Raw genomic sequence first — 20,664 nt, forward strand, 5'->3', positions numbered from 1 at the left:
CTGCCCTCCTGGGGCGGTCCTCCCGCAGACTCCCCAGGAAACACTAAGCACAGCACGCACTCCACCTGCACTCAAGGAATGGACTGCAAGTACCAGGGCCCCCCAGCAAAGAGCCAGTTCCCCAGGGAAATGCAGATAATGTTCCGGAACTAGCATAGCATACAACATCCGACACACATAACTGCTTGTTTCGTACACTCTCGTATAGCGACAGAAACTGCGGGGAAGGCGAAGTTAGCAGCCCTACTTCATCACTTATTAAGCTTCCCCTGCGGATAGGGATCAGGGGCTTGAACCTGGGTCCTTGTGTCTGGGAACATGTGTGCTCAACTGGATGCATACCCCCTGGTCCAGAAGTGCTGGACACACTCCTGGAGGGTCATCTGCGGCAGGAAGGGTGTTCCCCTGCCCTCTGCGGGTGAGGCCGGCTCAGCCACCAGAGCTAAACACCCGGACCCCAAGGCCAGGCGCTGGAGACCAGGTGTCTCCGGCCGACAGGTCCTCTATGCCGGCTTTTCACTGTCACAGATGTCCCCCAACCAAGGAGTCCTCGGAGTGGGTACCGGGCCCTCTGCACCACATCACCAGCCATCCCCTTAACCGACTGAAGCCAGCCCCAAACCGGTTGGTTGGTTGGTTGGTTGGTTGGTTGGTTGGTTAGTTGGTTGGTTGATTTTTGAGAAAACTGTAGAAACATGAAAGAGGGCTAGGTCCTCACTGCTAAAAGACACGTTTTAGGGCAGGCCAGGCCTGGCCAGCTAAGTCTCCCCATCCAAATACAAGTCCTGAAGTGAACCAGTCAAGGCAACAATGGAGGACCAAGGAAGAGAGGGGACATGAGAGATGTCCACCCCCAGGAAGAGTGAGTTGCCAAGGAATACTCCTGAAAATATAAAAGCATGGGGGCAGGGGAGCTAATGAGAGCAGCAGCTGTTGGGCTTTCAACAGTCTGCAGGAGGATCACCCCACGAGTGCCCTGGCCCCAGGAGCAGGAAAGGGACACACACCCAGCCCGAAGCCTGTCTGATTCTGGTGGTCCAACCCGTCTCAGGAGTCAGCACATTCTATTACTAAACAGTGACTGTGGGAGTCACACAGCTGACAAGTGGGAGTGTAGGGCAGTGTCCCCCCCATTCCAGCTGGGCTGTCCCTGAAGCCCACCTCACCCCAGTAAAGGAAAACCATGCAGTCCATGCCCAGAGCACCAGAATTTTATTGAGGTCTGTACTCAGCACACACGGGGTGCAGGAATCCCCCCGCTCAAGGGACGCAAGGACACACCATATCCACAGAGCCAGGCTGGGGGCTGAGGGGCCATGGGGAGGGGACGGAGCAGTGGGGCAGTGGCTTCTGGCTGGAAGTCCCGGACCCCAGAATGAAGGCGAGGGAGGACAGTGAGGGGACAGCCGGCAGGGAACCCTCCCAAAAGGCACGGGGAGGGGTGGCAGGGTACATCCCAGAGCAGGGTAAAATGCAGTCACATGCATGCACACACAACGCCACGCACCTGGCGAGGGGGGCCAGCCCCAGAGACCCCCCCCCCCATCCAGGCCCCACAACAGAGAGGGTCACGCAGGAGCAGGAGTGAACCTCCTCCCCTCTCAGTGGGAGCGAGGTTTTGGTTTTTTTTTCCCCCCAAAAGGGAACTTTTTAAAATCTACAACAAATCACACCAAATTCTTTAAAAGTGATAAAAACCCAGCCTCTAAAGCTGAAGGCAGAAAATAACAGCAGTGAGCAGACCCAGGCCCCCACCGAAATACAAGGCTCAGTGGGAGAAAGCCAGGGCCACCAGGGTCTCGACACCAGTCAGGTGGGCTTCTGGTCGAGGTGGGCAGGAGTGGCTGGGGGAGACAGCCACCCCGAGGTGGACGAGAACGGGGTGTCGTAGAGAGACAAACATGATCAAGGCGGGCTGGCGCGGGCAGCCATCAGCTGTGCCGCCCCAGGTAGGCCGACAGGAGCAGTCCGGGGGGCAGGAAGTCCAGGTGGCGGTTGCTCACCTTCATCTGGCGCTGGCCCTCCAGGTCTGTACCTGGGAGTGGACCGGGAGGGGTGGAGGACAGGGGGATGGGGGATACGGAGGGAGCAGGGAGGACAGTGCGACAGGGAGGGGACCAAGGGGTCAGAGAAGGACAGGGGCGCACAGAGACCACGTTGAGCCGCTGCTCACCTGGCGGCCCAGGGCCCACCCCCAACCGCAGGATCTGTACCCCCCCTTCACATTCAGGCTCACTTGCCCCGCCTGGCCTCCGGCCCCCAGCCCCCATGGCTGCAGAACAAAGACCAGGACAGGCTTCCCCACCATCTGCGGGAAACCATCCTGGGGTTGGCATGGAAACTATTCCCTAGCAACCGCAGCTTGCTGCACTAGACAGATGTGGGGAGGGGGCCCACAGCTCTTGCCAGCCTGGGGTTCCTCCCCCAAAAGTCAAGTGGGACACTTGACTAAGGGGACACTGCGGACCTGGGAACACCCCCTCCCATGCTCTCTGCCTGGTTCCATGGCCCCCGACCCCCAAGGGCAACGGGGAAGACCCGGTCGATGGGCAAGACACCCTGCCTCAGTTTCTGCGGGGTCACTCACTGGCCGAGATGAGGTCCATGTACTGGCAGACAGCGTGGAGGAGGAGGCGCTCAAAGCTGCAGAAAGAACACCGGTGTGAGCAGCTGGGCGGGATCCTTCCCAGCACTCCCCCCAGGCCCTGAGCCTCACACCTGTTGTCCAGCAGGGCGGTGTACACGGCCTGAGGGGACACGGAGAAGAAGCTCAACAGCCGCTCCTCCCAGTTCTCCAGGGTCTCCTGCGACAAGGTCATACGGGGCTGGGGAGAGGCTTCCAGAGCACAGGCCCCTGGGGGTCAGACTTGTCGGGAGAACTCGACAGCCAGCAGGCCCGGCACACCCTGGAGGGACCCCCACAGCGCCCCCTCACCATGGGAATGCGGCTCCTCTTCAGGACGGCCCGCAGCCGCCGGCTGATGCGCTGGAAGCACTCGCTGGGCGTGTAGGCGGGGTGCTCTGCAAGGCCGGGTCCCCAGGTCCCACTCTGCACGGCCAGCTAGCCCGGGCCCCGCCCACCTCTCCTGGCCTCCCGCAGCCACAGGCCCCGCCCACTGAACACTCACCCCGCCTCCCTCCCGCCACGCCCCCTCCAGGAGCCTATCCTGTTGGCTCCCCATCCATGCCGGACACGCCCACCCACAGGGACCTATCCAGAGCTGGCCACGCCCAGTGCCCCGCCCCCAAGCGGCACTCGCCCCGCCTCTCTCCAGCCACGCCCACCACCCCCGGCCCAGCCCACAGGGACCGATCCAGTGCCGGCCCGCCCACCTCTGCGCCGGTCCTCCCCGCGGCCGGGCCCCCTCCTGCGGGCCTTGCAGGGGCCCTGCTCCTCCAGGTAGCGCAGCACCCGCTCCTGCTCCTCCCCGGAGCGGTTCATGAAGTCATTCCACGCCTGCAGGGCGGCCGGGCCTCAGTTTCCCAGCCAAGCACACGGAGGACCCGCTGCTAGAACTGCTCCTGGGGGCCAGGGGGGCCTAGCTAATGGAAGGACAGGGACTGGGGGGCCCTGCTAGGAGGGGGGCGACCCGGGGGGCCTAGCTAGTGGATGGAGAGGGACTGGGGGGGGCCTGCTAGAAGGAGGGGAGCGACCAGGGGGGCCTAGCTAGTGGAAGGACAGGGACTGGGGGGCCCTGCTAGGAGGGGGGCGACCAGGGGTGCCTAGCTAGTGGATGGAGAGGGACTGGGGGGCCCTGCTAGAAGGAGGGGGGTGACCAGGGGTGCCTAGCTAGTGGATGGAGAGGGACTGGGGGGGCCTGCTAGAAGGAGGGGGGTCACCAGGGGGGCCTAGCTAGTGGAAGGAAAGGGACTGGGGGGGCCTGCTAGGAGGAGGGCGACCAGGGGGGCCTAGCTAATGGATGGAGAGGGACTGGGGGGGGCCTGCTAGAAGGAGGGGAGCGACCAGGGGGGCCTAGCTAGTGGAAGGACAGGGACTGGGGGGCCCTGCTAGGAGGGGGGCAACCAGGGGGGCCTAGCTAGTGGATGGAGAGGGACTGGGGGGGCCCTGCTAGAAGGAGGGGGGCGACCAGGGGGGCCTAGCTAGTGGATGGAGAGGGACTGGGGGGGCCTGCTAGAAGGAGGGGGGCAACCAGGGGGGCCTAGCTAGTAGATGGAGAGGGACTGGGGGGGCCTGCTAGAAGGAGGTGGGACGACCGGGGGGGCCTAGCTAGTGGAAGGAAAGGGACTGGGGGTGCCTGCTAGAAGGAGGGGGGGGCGACCAGGGGGGCCTAGCTAGTGGAAGGACAGGGACTGGGGGGCCTGCTAGAAGAAGCGGGGGGGGGGGGGGGGCGACCAGGGGCCTAGCTAGTGGAAGGAGGGGATCCGAAGGCTGGTGGAGGGGGGTCCAGAGCCTGGTAGGGGTTGGGGATGTCGCCCACCTCCACGTAGCTCTCGTTGTTACAGGCCTCAGCAAATATGCGGGGAGCTGCGGGGGCGGCCAGGTCCCCCTCGTCTGCACACGCGCCCCCATCCGCCTCCAGCAGCGTCAAGAGGTACTGGGCTGGGGGAAGCAGGTCTGAGCAGGTGGCAGGTAGCCCCCCAGGCTCCTTGGGGACCCAGGCCCACCCTCCTTGTCCCTCCCCTCCATGCTGGCCACCAGAACCTCCCCACGTGCTACACTCCGCATCCCACAAAACCCCACCTGCAGTACCCAGACCCCTGCTCACTGTTCTCCAGGCGCTGGAGGCTCTTACGCCCCTTGGCCTTGGGTACGAGGTCCGAGTTCCGCACAGCCTGGTTGATGAAGTGCTGCTTCCGCCTGGCGGCCGAGAGCCTCTTGACCTGGGGGCTGGCCAGTGGGGGCAGGCAGCCGGGCAGGGAGCTGTGAAGGGATGGGGGGTGTCACCGGATCCACAGGAGCCAGGACCCCTGAGGAGGATGCCCCTGCCCTGCCCGAGCCCCGGGAAACACACAGAACCCCACCTTCAGGGATATGGGGACAACTGCGGGGCAGATGGGTAAACTGAGGCAGAGGAAGCCCTGGGGCCCTGTCCACACATGTGGTGCTGGGCTGCAATTCTCTTTGTATTTGTTATTAGATAAGAGACAGAAAGAAATTGAGAGGGGCAGGTAGTGGAGCACCTGGTTGAGTGCACATGACCCAAGTTCAAGTCCCCAGCCCCCACCTGCAGGGGGAAAGCTTCACGGGTGGTAAAGCAGGGGTACAGGTGTCTCTCTGTCTCTCTTCCTATTACCCCCTACCCTCTCGATTTCTGGCTGTCTCTATCTAATTAATAAGACAATAAAGAAAATTTTTTCAAGAAATTGAGAGGGGAAGGGGCGATAGAGAGGGAGAGGGACAGAGAGACACCTGTACCCCTGTTTAACCACCCGTGAAGCTTCAGGGACCAGGAGCTCAAACCCGGGTCCTTGAGCACTGTAATGTGAGCACTTAACCAGATGCACCACTGCTGCTCCCCCCGCCAACTCACTTAGGAGTTTATTGATTCTGAGAGTGAGGAGACATCCCAGCCCCGCTCTATCACCAGAGGAGAGCCTCCGCTGGTGCCAGGTGGCTGGGACCCAGGGCCAGGCACAGGGCCAGGCGTGTGCTGTACCCCGAGCTGGCGTCTGGAACAGCCCCCAGTACCCCAGTGTGCCCAGCTGGGGCCAAGAGTTAAGCTGGCCTCCTTCTGGTAGATGCCCTTAATGGGGAGGGAGATTAGCAGGCACAGCTGGGCTCCCCGTCCCCTCCCTCCCACTCCCAGAGCACCCCATGGTCTGGACCACAAGAAATGAACAGGGTGGAAGGGTAGGCGCCGAGAGGCGGCAGCACCAGAGCCCATTACGGGGCTTGCACTGCACCCAGGGCCGAGCCCAGCCCCAGTACACTGGAGGGAACCCTTTCTGTCTGTCTTTAAAAGGCAGCTTGGAGCAGTCAGCCCCAGGGAGGACGAAAGCGTTAAGCAGGCCCGGCCGGGTGGGGGCGCAGCTGCTTAAGCAACGGAACCATGCTCAAGGAACGCAGGTTCAAGCCCCTGCTCCCCACCTCCAGGGAGGAAGCTTCAGGGCTGCAGGGGTCTCTGTCTCTCCCTCCCCTCCCCTCTCAATCTCCCCTCCTAGCCACTAATAATGGTAATTCAGGCCAGGGAGGCAATGCAGTGGGGATGTGGCAGACTCCTGCCATCAGCAGAGCTGAGCAGGGCTCAGGTCCGAAATGAGAAACACTCGTGAGTCCCGGCTCACGCCAACAAGGCGGGGGGACCCTGGGAGTTCCCCCGCTCCCTCCTGCGGCCAGCCCTCGGCCACCACCTGAGAGTGTGGAAGGGGGCCAGGAGCCGGTGGCCGAGGGCCAACAGTGCTGACAACAGCCTGACACCCCAAAGCTGCGGGGGCGGGGGCGGGGGCAGGAGCTGGATGGCGTCCAGGGTGGCAGCCTGGCAGTGCCAGATAACAGAGCCTGGACGGGGGCCTGGGGAGACCTCACAGTGGGCGGGTGACGTCCTGCGGCCCAGCCCATGTTTTCCCTCCTTTCCAGAGCCCGGCTCAGCTCTGGCTGAAGGTGGTGCTGGGGATTGAACCTGGGACTTTGGAGACTCGGGCAGGTGAACCCCTGTGATGTCTCCCAGCTTCCTCCCCTGCCCATTCTTAGAACAAAGAAAAACGGGGTCCAGGAAGGAGGCGCAGGGGGCAGAGAACTAGATTTTAAACCATCAGGTCCTGAGTTCAGTCCCTATACCCAACATGCCAGAGCGAGGCTCTGTTTCTCTGTCTTTCTAACGAATGCATTTTTTCCCTCTAGGGTTATCACTGGGGCTCGGCGCCAGCACCACGAATCCACTGCTCCTGGAAGCTGCTTGGACCATTTTGTTGCCCTTGTTGTGGTGGTTGTTGTTGGACAGGACAGAGAGAAATGGAGAGAGGAGGGGAAGACAGAGCGGGGGAGAGAAAGACAGACACCTGCAGACCTGCTTCACCGCTTGCAAAGTGACCATCCTGCAGGTGGGGGGGGGGGGGGGGCTCGAACCAGGATCCTTACACCGGTCCTTGCACTGGTCACTGTGCTACTGCCCAGCCCCTACAAATGGACCTTTAAAAAATATTTTATGGGAGTCAGGTGGTAGCGTAGTGAGTCAAGCGCAGGTGGCGCAAAGCGCAAGGACTGGCTTAAGGATCTCGGTTCGAGCCCCTGGCTCCCCACCTGCAGGGGAGTCGCTTCACAGGCGGTGAAGCAGGTCTGCAGGTGTCTATCTTTCTCTCCCCCTCTGTCTTCCCCTCCTCTCTCCATTTCTCTGTCCTATCCAACAACAACAACATCAATAACAACAACAATAAGAACTACAACAATAAAACAAGGGCAACAAAAGGAAACAAATAAAATATTTTATATATTTAATGAGATAAAGAGATACACAGAACAAGACCAGAGCCCTGCTCAGCTCTAGGTGGTGGTGGTGCTAAGAATTGAACCTGGGCGGGGGAGACAGCATAATGGTTATGCAAACAGACTCTCATGCCTGAGGCTCCTAAGTCCCAGGTTCAATCCCCCCCCCACCCCCCCCACCCCCCCACCCCCCGCACCACTATAAGCCTGAGCGTGCTCTGGTGTTTCTCTCTCTCTCTCTGCATCTCTCTCAAAAGTAAAATTAATTTTAAAAAAAAATTGAACCTGGGACCTCAGGCAGGAGATTCTTTTTTTAAAAAATATTTATTTATTTATTTATTTATTCCCCTTTGTTGCCATTGTTGTTTTATTGTTGTCATTATTGTTGTTGTTGATGTCGCCGTTGGGGAGCCGGGGGCTCCGACCTGGATCCTTGCTGTGGTCCTTGTGCTTTGCGCCACCTGCGCTTAACCCGGCTTAACCCGCTGCGCTGCCGCCCAACTCCCAGAGGATTCTTTTCACAATCACTGCGCTGTCCCCCCAGCCCCACAGATACCCTTAACATAAACAAATCAGACAGGACCAGGTGGCGGCGCACCTGGCTAAGCGCACACACTACAATGCGTGAGGACCCAGGTTCAAGCCCCCCGTCCCCACCTGCAGGGGGAAAGCCTCGGGAGTGATGGAGCAGGCTGGCAAGTGTCTGTCTCTCTCCCTCTCCCCACAACTGCTCTGTCTGTATCCAATAATAAGTAAGTAAAACCTAAACTATAGTGAACAAATAAGTAAAAATAAGGCCAGAACACAGCTGACCAGGCAGAGCAGGTCTAGTGCCTACTGTGCACTAGACCCCTGGGTTCGAGCCCCAGCACCAGTGGGAGCATCATGGACAGCACTGGGGGGAAGCTCGTGGATGGTGGCTCAGGGCTTTGGGGGTGTCCCCTCTCTCTGTCTCAGAAAATCAAAGGAGATGGCCAGGGAGTATCAAGTGGATGGCCTGAGGCCCCAGAGGCCCTAGGTTCAATCCTCGGCTCTGCCTCATGCCAGAGCTGAGCAGTGTTCTAGGTTTTCTCTCACTATGACAGGATAAAGAAATAGGTACAAAAATATACTCTCCAGGTTGAGCGCACATGGCGCAAAGCGCAAGGACCGGCGTTAACGATCCCGGTTCGAGCCCCCGGCTCCCCAGCTGCAGGGGGAGTCCCTTCACAGCCGCTGAAGCAGGTCTGCAGCTGTCTGTCTTTCTCTCCCCCTCTCTGTCTTCCCCTCCTCTCTCCATTTCTCTCTGGCCTATCCAACTGTGATGACAAGAAGAATAAGTGCAACAATAAAACAACAAGGGCAACAAAAGGAAACAAATAAATACTTTAAAAAACATGTATATATTATATGTATATACATACTTTCCAGAACGGAAGCCCGAGCTGAGGAGTTCACTGGGCATGACTTCCTTCATGCCCAACTGAGTCTCAGCAAAAATAAGTCAAATGTGGTTGGGGTCAGGGGCACAGTGTGAGGTCCCAAGTTCAAGCCCCAGCAGCACACGGACCAGAGTGGTGTGCGGGTCTTCCTCTCCCTCCTCTATCTTTCTCACTAATGAATAAAACCTTAAGAAAGGGGCCGGGTGGCGGCACACCTAGTTGAGCACACATGCACACAGTACAGCGCACAAGGCCCCAGGTTGGAGCCCCCGGTCCCCACCTGCAGGGGAGACACTTCACAATCGGTGAAGCAGGGCTGCAGGTGTCTGTCACTCTCTCTCCCTCTCTGTCTCCTTCCCCCCTCTCAATTTCTCTGTCTCTATCCAATAAATAAAGATTTCAGAAAGTTAAAAAAAATAACTAAGAAAAGTGAAATTGGGGCTGGGCCCCGTTAAGCACACCTGCTCCCACACTCAGGACCTGGGTTCGAGCCCCCACTCCCCACCTGCAGGGGGAAGCTTCATAAGTGGTGGAGCGGGTCTGTAGGTGTCTCTCTCCCTGTCTCCCCTCCTCTCTTGATTTCTCTCTGTCTCGTGAAATAAAATGAAAAAATTAAAAGTTAAATTGCAGATTCTCTCCCCCCCCCCCCCATGAATCAAGACACAACTGAAAAAACAAAACAAGACAAAACAAAGCAGGAGAGGCAGAGGAGACCCAGCCAAGGGGGCCGCTCTCTGCCCCAGGGCCTTTGCACAGCCCCACCCTGAGCCCCAGGCTCCACCTTCCACTTGTTTATTTCTAGCTCCGGCTCCTCCTCCCTGGGCTCCTGGGGGCAGGTTCATGGCCGCCTCCCCAGCCCAGAGCTGCTCCCTTTCTGTGTTTGTTGAATGAATATCAGCCCCTGCTAGTGGGGAAATTGAGGCACTGAAGGCTTCCCCCTCACAGTCACCCAGTGGGGGTCGGAATGAAATGGGGGCCCCTTTGGCAGAAGGACCCACCCACCCTCACACCCAGTTCCCCAAAGGCTCTGAGATGTGGCCTTGTGACCGCAGGGCGGGTGGGGTCCCCGGAAGCTGCGGGAGAGGATGGCGCGGAAGCCAGGGGGGCGTGCGGGGGGGGGGGGGGGTGACTCAGGCGGGTGGGGCGCCTCAGAGGGCAGATCTGGGGAGCCGCGGGTGGGGGTCTCTCAACCTGCCTCACCCGGGGCGGGGAAGACAAGCTGTGACACCTGCCAAGAGGCCATCAGGGCGGGAGAGGGCCACCTGGCCCTCCCGTTACAGCTGGGGCTGGACAGGGGACCCCCACCCGCAACCCCGGCGTGGGGAGGGGTGTCCACGTCGACAAGGGAGCTGCCATAAGGGGGCCACCTCGGCGAGGCCGTCCCCGGGTTTGGGGGACCCCTTTCCATCTGGGTTCAATCTGAACCTCCACCTGGATACCGAGCGCCCCGTCTGCTGGGGAGCGGGGCTGCCGCCCTGACCCGACCCGAGGCGGCGGGGCGCCCCCAGCCCCGCTTTCCAGACGCGTGGCGACCACAGCACCCGCGGGTGGACGGCGCACGGGGACCCGCGGGCTCAGTGCGGGGACCCCGGATTCAGGTCCGTCCCCACCGCCACGTGGAAACCCACCAAAGGGGGTCTCCACTAACGGGGGGCCCCCGCTCCGCGAACCCCCGAGACTTTCGAGGGGGCGCCGGGAAGCCCCCCGAGCCGAGACCCCGCGCACCCCCAGCCGGGAGCGCAGGCGGCCCTGGGGAGGCTCAGGGAGGGAAGGGGGTCCCGGGGAGGAAGGGGCGAGCGCCCCGGTTCGCTCACAGCGTCCGCCGCCCGCCCTGCGCGACCCCCGCCAGCGCCGCCGCCTCCGAGCTGCCCTCCGGGTTGTCCAGCGCCACCATGGCTCGGACCCGCGGTAGCCGCCGCCGCCCGGCAGGCCCGCCGGCCCGGCAGGAAATGACGCGAGGGGCGGACGGGGGCGGGGACCGGGGCGGGGACCGGGGACAGTGTGGGGGGCAGGGGGCAGAGACGGGGGTTACCAGGGGGCAGGGGTAAGGGACTCTGGAAGCAGAGGTGGGGATACTGGGTGTCGGGGTGCAAGGAGTGGGGACACTGAACCCGGGACAATGGGGGGCGGCGGTCTGGGGCCGCAGGACAGGGGGCCGCACTGCCCTCCCGCGGGCACTGGGGCAGGGTTGTTCTGGGGGGTGGGTGCAAATCCCCCAGCGCGGGAACTCTGTCTTCCGGGGTGGGTGGGAAGCAGGCTCAGAGTGAGGAGGGAGCTGCATGGCCCAGGCTCCCCCCAAGTGTGGGGCTTAGGCCGAGGGCCCCAGTCCACCCACCCACACACACACACCCAGTGCTGCTCTGCCTCTCTCTAATTTTTAAATTTTTAATACGTTTTTTAAGGTTTATTATTATTATTTGCCTCCACTACGAGTCCACTGTTCCTCTAGGTCATTTTTCCTATTTTGTTGCCTTGTTGTTATCGTTGCCACTGCTGATGTTCGATAGGACAGAGAGAAATCAAAAGAGGAGGGGAAGACAAAGAGGAAGAGAGAAAGACAGACACCTGCAGACCTGCTTCCTCTTGTGAGGCGACTCCCTGCAGGTGGGGAGCCGGGGGCTCAAACCGGGATCCTTACTCAGGTCATTGCCCTTCGTGCCATGTGCGCTTAACCCACTGTGCTACCGCCCAGCCCCAATTTTTTTTAACTCTCTTTATTAGGGGATTAATGGCTTACATGAGGGGATTAATGGCTTACATCAACAGTAAACACAACGGTTTTTTGTTTGTTTTAAATTTTTATTTATTCCCTTTTGTTGCCATTGTTGCAGTTATTATTGTTGTTGATGTCATCGTTGTTGGATAGGCCAGAGAGAAATGGAGAGAGGAGGGGAAGACAGAGAGGGGGAGAGAAAGACAGACACCTGCAGACCTTCTTCAGCGGCTGTGAAGGGACTCCCCTGCAGCTGGGGAGCCGGGGGCTCGAACAGGGATCCTTACTCCAGTCCTTGCGTTTTGCGCCACATGTGCTCAACCCGGCTGCGCTACCGACGGACTCCCCCAATTTTTTTAAATTATCTTTATTTGGATAGAGACAGCCAGAAATCGAGAGAGTAGGGGAGGTAGAGGGGGAGAGAGCAAAACAAACACCTGCAGACCTGCTTCGCCAGGGTCCCCAGGATCCCCGTCCCCCAGGCCCCACCGCCCACCAGGGCCCCCAGCCCCCCCGAGGACCCTCGGGCCCGGCACCCACCCGACCACTCTCCGGCCCAGATCCCAAGGCTGACGGCCTGTCGGCTACGGGCCCTGCACCACCGCACCCAGGTCCAGGCTCATGACGACCAGCGAGGCGCACGTGACCAGTCGCGACACCTGCGGGGGCCGGAACCACTCTGCTCAGCCAGACTCCCCGCTGCCCTGGGATGTCGCGACCCCAACCCTACCCACTCAACCCCTGGGTCCCCCTTGCAGGTTCTGCCAGCTCAGAACCGCACCTCCCAAACCCAGACTCTCTCCACAGGTCGCCACCCACCAAGTCCCACGACAGACCCCTCACCCCAGACTGCCCACAGGGGCCCCGCTGAGCAGCCCAGACCTGGTCCTCCCGCCCTAGACACGCCCACATGACACCCAGACCCGCCCTCCCCACGTCTCGCCCACGTGGGCCACACCCACCCACCAATCTCTGCTCGACCACGCCCACCCCCGGGATGGTTGCCTTGGGGAGTGGGGGCCCTAGGGGACTGGGGACCCTAGTGGGTGGGGGATCCTGGGGAACGGGGGACTCTTGGGAGTGGGGACCCAGAGAATGGGTGCCCTGGGGTGTGGGGGCCCTGGGGGACAGAGGTTCCTGGGGGATTGGGGGCCCAGGGAGACGGGGGCCCTGGGCAGTGGGGACCCTGGGGGACGGGAGACCCTGGGGAGTGGGGACCCTGGTGGGCGGGAGACCCTGGGGGACGGGAATCTTGGGGGTCGGGGCCCCTGGGGAGTGAGGATCCTGGTGGGCGGGGGGCCCTGGGGGGGTCGGGATCCCTGGGGGCAGGAGCGCAGCCCGACACCCGCCTTCCCTGGGGTGCGGGGTGGGGGCGCGGGCTCTGCGGCCGTGTTGGCGCGGGTGCTGGCTCTACACCGCGAGTCCCCGGCCCCGCGCCCCAGCCTCCACGCCACCCTCCCTGCACGGCCACCCCCCGGGCGCTACAGGTGCGACCCCACCCAGGTGCACCCCAGTCCCTTCCCTCAGCGACCGGCAGGTGCGGGGACCCCCTTTCCCGTGGGCGCGCCTGGCATGCCCACAGCCCTCCAACCTGTCCCCTGCAGGTGCAGCCCCTCACCTCCTCCCCACGCCCCCCAGGCCCAGGTGCAGCCCCCACTTCACGTCCCTGGCCCCCAGGCCCAGGTGCCGGCACAGGTGTCGCCAAGGTGCTGCTGTTCACCGCGTCCTGGCGGACACCCAGCTGATCCTGCTGCTGCGGGTGCTGAACCCCCGCTCATGCCGCCTACGTGCTCAACACCTGGGCGCACGGCCTGTCCTGCAGCTCCACACGCAGCCCACTGCTGCGCGCTTCCGCCAGGCGCTCTGCCAGGCTTGCCCGCAGCCAACACGTCGAATAAAGTGAGTCCTGAGACGTTTCTGAAAGCGTGATGGAGTGTGTGGCCAGGGAGGCTGTCGAATCCAGCCTGACTTCATCAGGCTCAAATGCACATATGTGCACATATGCACCTATGTGGCGCAGCGGGTTAAGCGCACGTGGCGCAAAGCACAAGGACCCGCATAAGAATCCCGGGTTCGAGCCCCCGGCTCCCCACCTGCAGGGGAGTCGGTTCACAGGCGGTGAAGCAGGTCTGCAGGTGTCTGTCTGTCTCTCCCCCTCTCTGTCTCCCCCTCCTCTCTCCATTTCGCTCTGTCCTATCCAACAACAACGACAACATCAACAATAATAACAACAATAAAGCAACAAAGGCAACAAAAGGGAATAAATAAACAAATATTTATTTTAAAATGTCTTATATTTATTTTCCCTTTTGTTGTCCTTGTTGATTTTTTATTGTTGTAGTTATTATTATTGCTGTTGTTGTTGTCATCATTGTTGGATAGGACAGAGCGAAATGGAGAGAGGAGGGGAAGACAGAGAGGGGGAGAGACAGACAGACACCTGCAGACCTGCTTCACCGCCTGTGAACCGACTCCCCTGCGGGTGGGGAGCCGGGGGCTCGAACTGGGATACTTAAGCCGGTCCTTGAGCTTTGCGCCATATGCGCTTAAACCACTGTGCTGCTGCCCAACTAATTTTTTTTTTTCCACCAGAGCACTGCTCAGCTCTGGCTTATGGTGGTGTGGGGGATTGAACCTGGGATTTTGGAGCCTCAGGCATGAGAGTCTCTTTGCATAACCGTTATGCTATCTAGCCCTGCCCATAAATAAGTATTTTTTAAAATGCACACACATACCCTCAGGAGCACACACAGAGTCTCTGGCTACCTCCTGCAGAGCCAGCTGTCTCCTCCAGGAAGTCCTCCTAGACACCATGCCCAGCCTTCCCCTGCTAAGTCTGACACCACCACCTGACAGAAACAGGTCTGTCTTGTCCCCCATTCCATAGGCTGTGTGCACAGCAGGACTGAGTAACCCTTTGTGGCAAGGTCACCAAGCCTGAGCCGGCAGGGGGAGGAGCAAACACGAAGCATAGTCCAGGGGGACTTCCTGTACCTGAGGCCCTGGGTTTGAGACCCTGTTCCACAAGCACCAGAGGAAGCTGCATGAACGGTGCTTTATTTTTATTTTTTTTTTAACTTTTTAATTATCTTTAGTTACTGGATAGAGACAGCCAGAAATCAAGAGGGAAGGGGATGATAGAGAGGAAGAGAGAACCCTGCAGCCCTGCTTCACCACTCGCAAAGCTTTCCCCCTGCAGGTGAGGACGGGGCTACATCCCGGGTCCTTGAGCATTGTAATACATGCGCTCAAACAGGTGCACCACCGCCCAGCCCCTAGGATTATTTTTTTTCATTTCAAAATTGTATTATTTTATTTCAGCTATTTTTATTCAACAGGACAGAGAGAAATCAAGAGGGGGAGACAGACACATTTTGCCCATCACTCATGAAGCTTCTCCCCTGCAGGTGGGGACTGAGGGCTTGAACCTGGGTCCTTGCACAAAGTGATATGTGCGCTTAGCCAAGCGCACCACAGCCTAGCCCCTCATTTCAGTGTCTGACTTAGCGGGGCCCGGGAGATGGTGCAGCTTCAGACTTCCGTCCTTGGCAGACATGGAGCCATCCTCTGCTCTGTGTTTGCTCCTCCCCCTGGCCTGTAGCACTCTCAGAAATAAACAAGCAACATCTATTTAAGTTCCTATCTATCTATCTATCTATCTATCTACCGTTTGAAAGAGAAAAGGGACCAGACAGAGAAAAGGAGAGACAGACTCTTCAACCTGCTGGGCTCCTAGGAGGTGCCCGGGGCTGGGACCCAGGGCCGCAAGCGTAGCCAAGGGGGGTGCCCTGTCCTCTGAGCTGTGTACTCAGGTTCTGGAAATTCCTGAGGGCAGCATTATGGGCACAGAGAGAAGCGGTGTATGCAGAGCTCCTGGTTAGCTGGGCTGGGGGGGGGCTGAGTCGTGAGTGACCCCTGTGACAAACCACTCCATCCTGGACCCTGGTGGTGTGTGCAGGCTCTCTCTGTGTCTCTCGCACTGCGTGGGGCGGGATGGGAAGGCCTGGTGTCCGCACGCAGGTCAGCCTCTTGTGCGCTGGCATGGCCTGGCTGCAGAGGGTCAGCTACTGCGGGGCCGCTGAGACCCTCCAGGGCATCAGGTGGCTCCGTGGGCAGGCGGCTTGGCACCTCCAGGGTGGTGGAGGGGCGGGGACCTGGGTCCTGAGCATGGAGAGCAAGTGCCTCTGTGTGGGACATCTCACTGCACCAGTTACCCCATTCGCGAAGTTCATCACTCAGGGCCCGGAGGTGATGCAGCCCACACAGCCCCTTGGGGTTGAGCTTCCCAGCAGCACCTGAGGGCACCTGGTGGGGGGCAGGGGGAGACACAGAGTGTCCAGGTGAGGAGACATAGAGACCCGGCAATGGAAATAATAATAACACAAAAAATAAATAAAAATAATGAATTAAAAGTAAAAGTAGGGAGTCAGGCAGTAGCGCAGTGGGTTAAGCGCACGTGGTGCAAAGCGCAAGGACCAGTTCTTCTTCTAGCGTTCGCCCTTCTTCCGTAGCCAGTCAACAGCGTCAGGTTGAGCCTGATGTCAAGTTTCGAGACCTCCTTTGAATCTGGAGAGGTGGCAGTCGTTGACTGTGTGGGTCATAGTCTGTCTGGAGCCGCAGGGGCAGTTCGGGTCGTCTCTGGCTCCCCAGTGATGGAACATAGCGGCACACCGGCCATGGCCTGTTCGATAGCGATGGAGGAGGGCCCGATCATAACGTGCTAGGTCAGAGCCGGGTTGACGCTCGCAGGGGTCTGTGATGAGGTGTTTGTTCTTGACCTCAGCTGACTGCCAACTCTGTTTCCAAGAGACTGGAACAGAGAAGTTCAGTGTAGGCGTAGGGGACCAGATTGGGTGACGAGACGACAAGCGTTGGACAGGGTGGGCGAAGATATCCGCGTAGATTGGCAGGTCCGGTCGAGTGTAGACTTGGGAAATGAACTTAGATGATGCCGCATCCCGACGAATATCTGGCGGGGCAAGTTGCTGAGAACTGGCAGCCATGGAACCGGGGTGGAACGGATGGTTCCAGAATTATCCTCATGGAGGAATATAATTTGGAATCGACCAAGTGGACATGGGGGCTATGGAACCATCCTGGGGCACAGTATTCTGCAGCGGAATAGCATAATGCCAGAGAGGATGATCGCAGTGTGGAAGCGCTCGCGCCCCATGAGGAGCTGGCCAGTCTTGCAATGATGTGATTCCTCGCGCCCACCTTTGCTGCAGTTTTTATGAGATGTTCGTGAAATGACAGAGTGCGATCGAGAGTAACGCCGAGATAGACTGGCTGGGCTTCATGCCGGATTCTCGTATCGCCAAGCTGCACATTAAGCTCACGCGAGGCCGAGGCATGGTGTAGATGGAAAACAGATGATACCGTTTTTGCAGTGCTAGGGATTAGTCGCCATTTTTTACAGTCATCAGATATCAGAGACATGTCTTTCGTGAGTGTTTCCTCGAGGATGTTGAACTTGGATGCCTGAGTTGCACAGCAGATGTCATCGGTGTAGATGAACTTCCTTGAAGAAGTTTCTGGGAGGTCATTGATGTAAATATTAAATAGCGTAGGAGCCAGAACAGAGCCCTGGGAGAGGCCACTTGAGACAAGTCTCCATCTGCTAGACTTGTCACCCAGATGCACCCGGAATCTTCTGTTTTGGAGAAGAAACGATATAGTGTTGGCCACCCATGGAGGCAGGCATCTTGAGATCTTGACCAGGAGACCACGGTGCCAGACCGTGTCGTAGGCTGCTGTGAGATCCACAAAGACAGCACCCGTCTTTAAATTCTTCTGGAATCCATTTTCAATGTAAGTTGAGAGGGCCAGGGTTTGTTCGCAGGTAGATCTTTCTGGGCGGAAACCAGCTTGGGCGGGTGATAGGAATTTCTCTGTAAGATGAGAAATACGTGACAGAAGCAGCCTCTCAAGGAGTTTGTAACACACGGAGAGGAGAGAAATTGGTCTATAGCTGGCGGCCAGTGTTGGGTCTTTCTTTAGTTTCAAAACTGCTATTATCTTCGCCCGACGCCAAATTTTGGGCATAGATTCAGATTCCAAGGACCAGTGTAAATATATAAATAAATAAATAGATAATAATAATAATAATAAAATAAAGGACATGGGTAGATAGCATAATGCTGATGCAAACAGACTCTCCTGCCTGAGGCTCTGAGGTCCCAGGTTCAATCTCCAGCACTACCATCAGCCAGAATCAGTAGGATTCTGGGGAAATAATAACAACGACAATAATAAATGATAATAGTTCTGCAAACAGAGTCTACTGCCTGAGGCTCTCAGGTACTAAGTTGAATACCCAGCTCCACCACCAGCCAGAATCAGCAGGGCTCTGGGGAAATAACAACAATCACAATAAGAATAATGGTTCTGCAAAAAGACTTTCCTGCCTGAGACTCTCAGGTCCCAGGTTCAGTCCCCCGCACCACCAAAAACCAGAGCTGAGCAGGGCTCTGGAAAAATTAAATGGAATGAAAAAAAATGAAGTGAAATAAATAAAATAAAAATTAAATTAAATTTAAAAAGTATACACAAAATTAAGAAATCAGAGAGGCCTCCCTGAGGTTGCACAGGCTGGAGTGTGGGGTTTCATCGATTTCAAGGGGGATGGTGCCACCTAGTGGAGAGAGGCGGAAGCGCAGGAGCTAGAGCTAGGCCCCGCTGCCGGCAGGCTGCACCCGCCCTCCTTAGGCCCCGCCCATCCCGAGGCATCGCCCCAGTTGCAGTCCCGCACCTGCCCACCAGGTGGCGCGCGCGCCCTGCAGGTTTCCCAGAGTTTTTTTGTGGGGGCGGCAGTTAACAACCCAACCTGGACGTCCAGTGGCGACTTCCCGGCTGTGCCGTGCATAACAGCCATCTCACATGGACAAACTACATTAGGTGGGTTTTTGTCATCACTGGGACTACACCCCTCTAGGCCGACGGTTTCAGGTAGAAAGACAGACGAAAGGACAGACAACATGCCACCCATGTGTCCCTCCAATACCGTGGGCATGGACTCAAACCCCGGTGATACCCATGGCAAAGCAGTGCACGCTCCAAGGAGCTATTTGCTGACTGTGGGAAGGAAAAAAATAATAATAAAAGGACTTATGAGCACATGTACAGTGCGCAAGGATCTGGGTTCGAGCCCCTGGTCCCCACCTGCAGGGGAAAAGCTTCATGAGTGGTGAAGCAGGGCTGCAGGTGTCTCTGTCTCTTTCCCTTTCTTTTCTTTTTTTAAAATATTTTTAAAGTATTTATTTATTCCATGTTGTTGCCCTTTTTGTTTTATTGTTGTCATTATTATTCTTGTTGTTATGGATGTCGTAGTTGTTGGAAAGGACAGAGAGAAATGGAGAGAGGAGGGGAAGACAGAGAGGAGGAGAGAAAGACAGACACTTGCAGACCTGCTTCACCGCCTGTGAAGCGACTCCCCTGCAGGTGGGGAGCCGGGGACTCGAACCAGGATCCTTGCACCGGTCTTGCACATTGTACCACGTGCAGCACTTAACCTGCTGCACTACCACCCGACTCCCCATCTCTTTCCCTTTCCATCTCCCCGTCCTCTCTCAATTTCTCTCGGCCTCTATCCAATAATTATGAACAAATAAGAATATTAATATGGTTTTTAAAAAATATTCATTCATTATTGTTGGGAGGAGACTCAGCAGGAATACACGCCTTACCGTGGTCGAGGATCTGGGTTCAAGCCCAGGCTCACCAGGTGGGAACACCAGGACGAAGCTTCCAGGGTAGTAGAGCTTAATCCCCCTTCAGTGGTAGGATGGAGCATGCACAGAAGCCCCTGAAATAAGAATAATATTTAAAATAAAATACAAAAGCCGGGGCCCTGGAAGCCCCACACTGGGAAGCAGAATTTCAAGAGCGATGTCGCCATCTCGTGGACACCAGCGGGATCGCAGCGCAGGAACACTAGCCCCGCCCCAGACCACGCCCACCACCCCAGGCCCCGCCCCGACACCGCGTCGCGCCCATAGGCCCCTCCCCCGCGGACCGCCCCGCTCGCAATTCAGCAACCGCCCGGCAGGTGGCGACGGCGCGCTGTGGAAATCTCTCTTCCCGGTTCCCCCACAAAAGAGAGCCCAAGATTGGGGTGAGGCAGTTGGCACCCCAACCTAGACACCCCGAGGTTCCGAGCTGGCATGGGGAGACGTCCCCAGCACCACCGGCAGCCGGCGCTGAGCAGGGCTCTGGGGAAAATAACAATAATAATAATATCAACAGCAACAATAATAGTGGTGCTGCAAAAAGACTCTGCTGTCAGAGGCTCCGAGGTCGCAGGTTCCATCCCCAGCACCACCGGCAGCCGGCGAGCCCCCCAGCTGCCCACCTGCAGGGGAGTCGCTTCCCAGGCGGTGAAGCAGGTCTGCAGGTGTCTGTCTTTCTCTGCCCCCTCTGTCTTCCCCTCCTCTCTCCATTTCTCTCTGTCCTAGCCAACAACATCAATAACTACAACAATGAAACAACAGCAATAAAAAAACAAGGGTAACAGAAGGGAAAATAAATACAGTTTTATATATACATATGGAATATATATATAATATATATACTCCATATATACATATGGAAAATACTTGCAACTGAGGGTGTGGGAGACAGTATAATGGTCCTGAGAAAGACTCTCATACCTTGGACTCCAGGTTCAATCCCCTGCACCGTCATAAGTCAGAGCTGAGCAGGGGTCTGGTAATAAATAAATAAATAAATAAGGGCCAGGCTGTGGCGCACCTTATTAAGTGCTCACATTACAGGGCACAAGGGCTCAGGTTCAAGCCCCTGGTCCCCACCTGAAGGGGGAAACTTGGCGAGTGGTGAAGCAGGGAAGGCATCCCTCTGTGTCTCACTTCCCTCTCGATTTCTGGCTATCTCTATCCAATACATAGAGAGAATAAAAGATTAAAAAACAAAGACCTTCTTGTGGTCTAGGAGGTGGCACAGTGGATAAAGAACTTGACTCTCAAGCATGAGGTCCTGAGTTCAATCCCTGGCAGCACATGTACCAGAGTGATGTCTGGTTCTTTCTCTCTCCTCCTAGCTTTCTCATGAATAAATATATTTTTAAAAAAACCTTAAAACAACATGCATGGGAGTTAGGCAGTAGCGCTGCGGGTTAAAGCACGTCGTGG

At 57.8% G+C, this 20,664-nt stretch overlaps 1 protein-coding gene across 2 annotated transcripts; it reads right to left on the bottom strand.

The window, feature by feature from the left end:
- Positions 1-1,195: 1,195 nt before the first annotated feature.
- R3HDM4 (R3H domain containing 4) lies at positions 1,196-10,759 on the bottom strand. 2 transcript variants are annotated; one of them, XM_016188945.2, is made up of 8 exons: positions 10,620-10,759; positions 4,728-4,882; positions 4,440-4,561; positions 3,334-3,457; positions 2,936-3,021; positions 2,719-2,747; positions 2,588-2,643; positions 1,196-2,035 (listed from the first exon to the last, which is right to left on the bottom strand). In XM_016188945.2, exons 1-8 carry the CDS (start codon positions 10,697-10,699, stop codon positions 1,932-1,934), a joined length of 756 nt encoding a protein of 251 aa, XP_016044431.1. In that variant the 5' UTR covers positions 10,700-10,759; the 3' UTR covers positions 1,196-1,931. The 2 variants fall into 2 exon arrangements, with proteins under 2 accessions (XP_016044431.1, XP_007524855.1); XM_007524793.3 differs by having other exon boundaries at positions 2,719-2,804.
- Between the last annotated feature and the right edge of the window lie 9,905 nt (positions 10,760-20,664).

The sequence above is a fragment of the Erinaceus europaeus genome, chromosome 23 (assembly GCF_950295315.1).
Source record: "Erinaceus europaeus chromosome 23, mEriEur2.1, whole genome shotgun sequence".
In the NCBI taxonomy this organism is placed as follows: Eukaryota; Metazoa; Chordata; class Mammalia; order Eulipotyphla; family Erinaceidae; genus Erinaceus; species Erinaceus europaeus.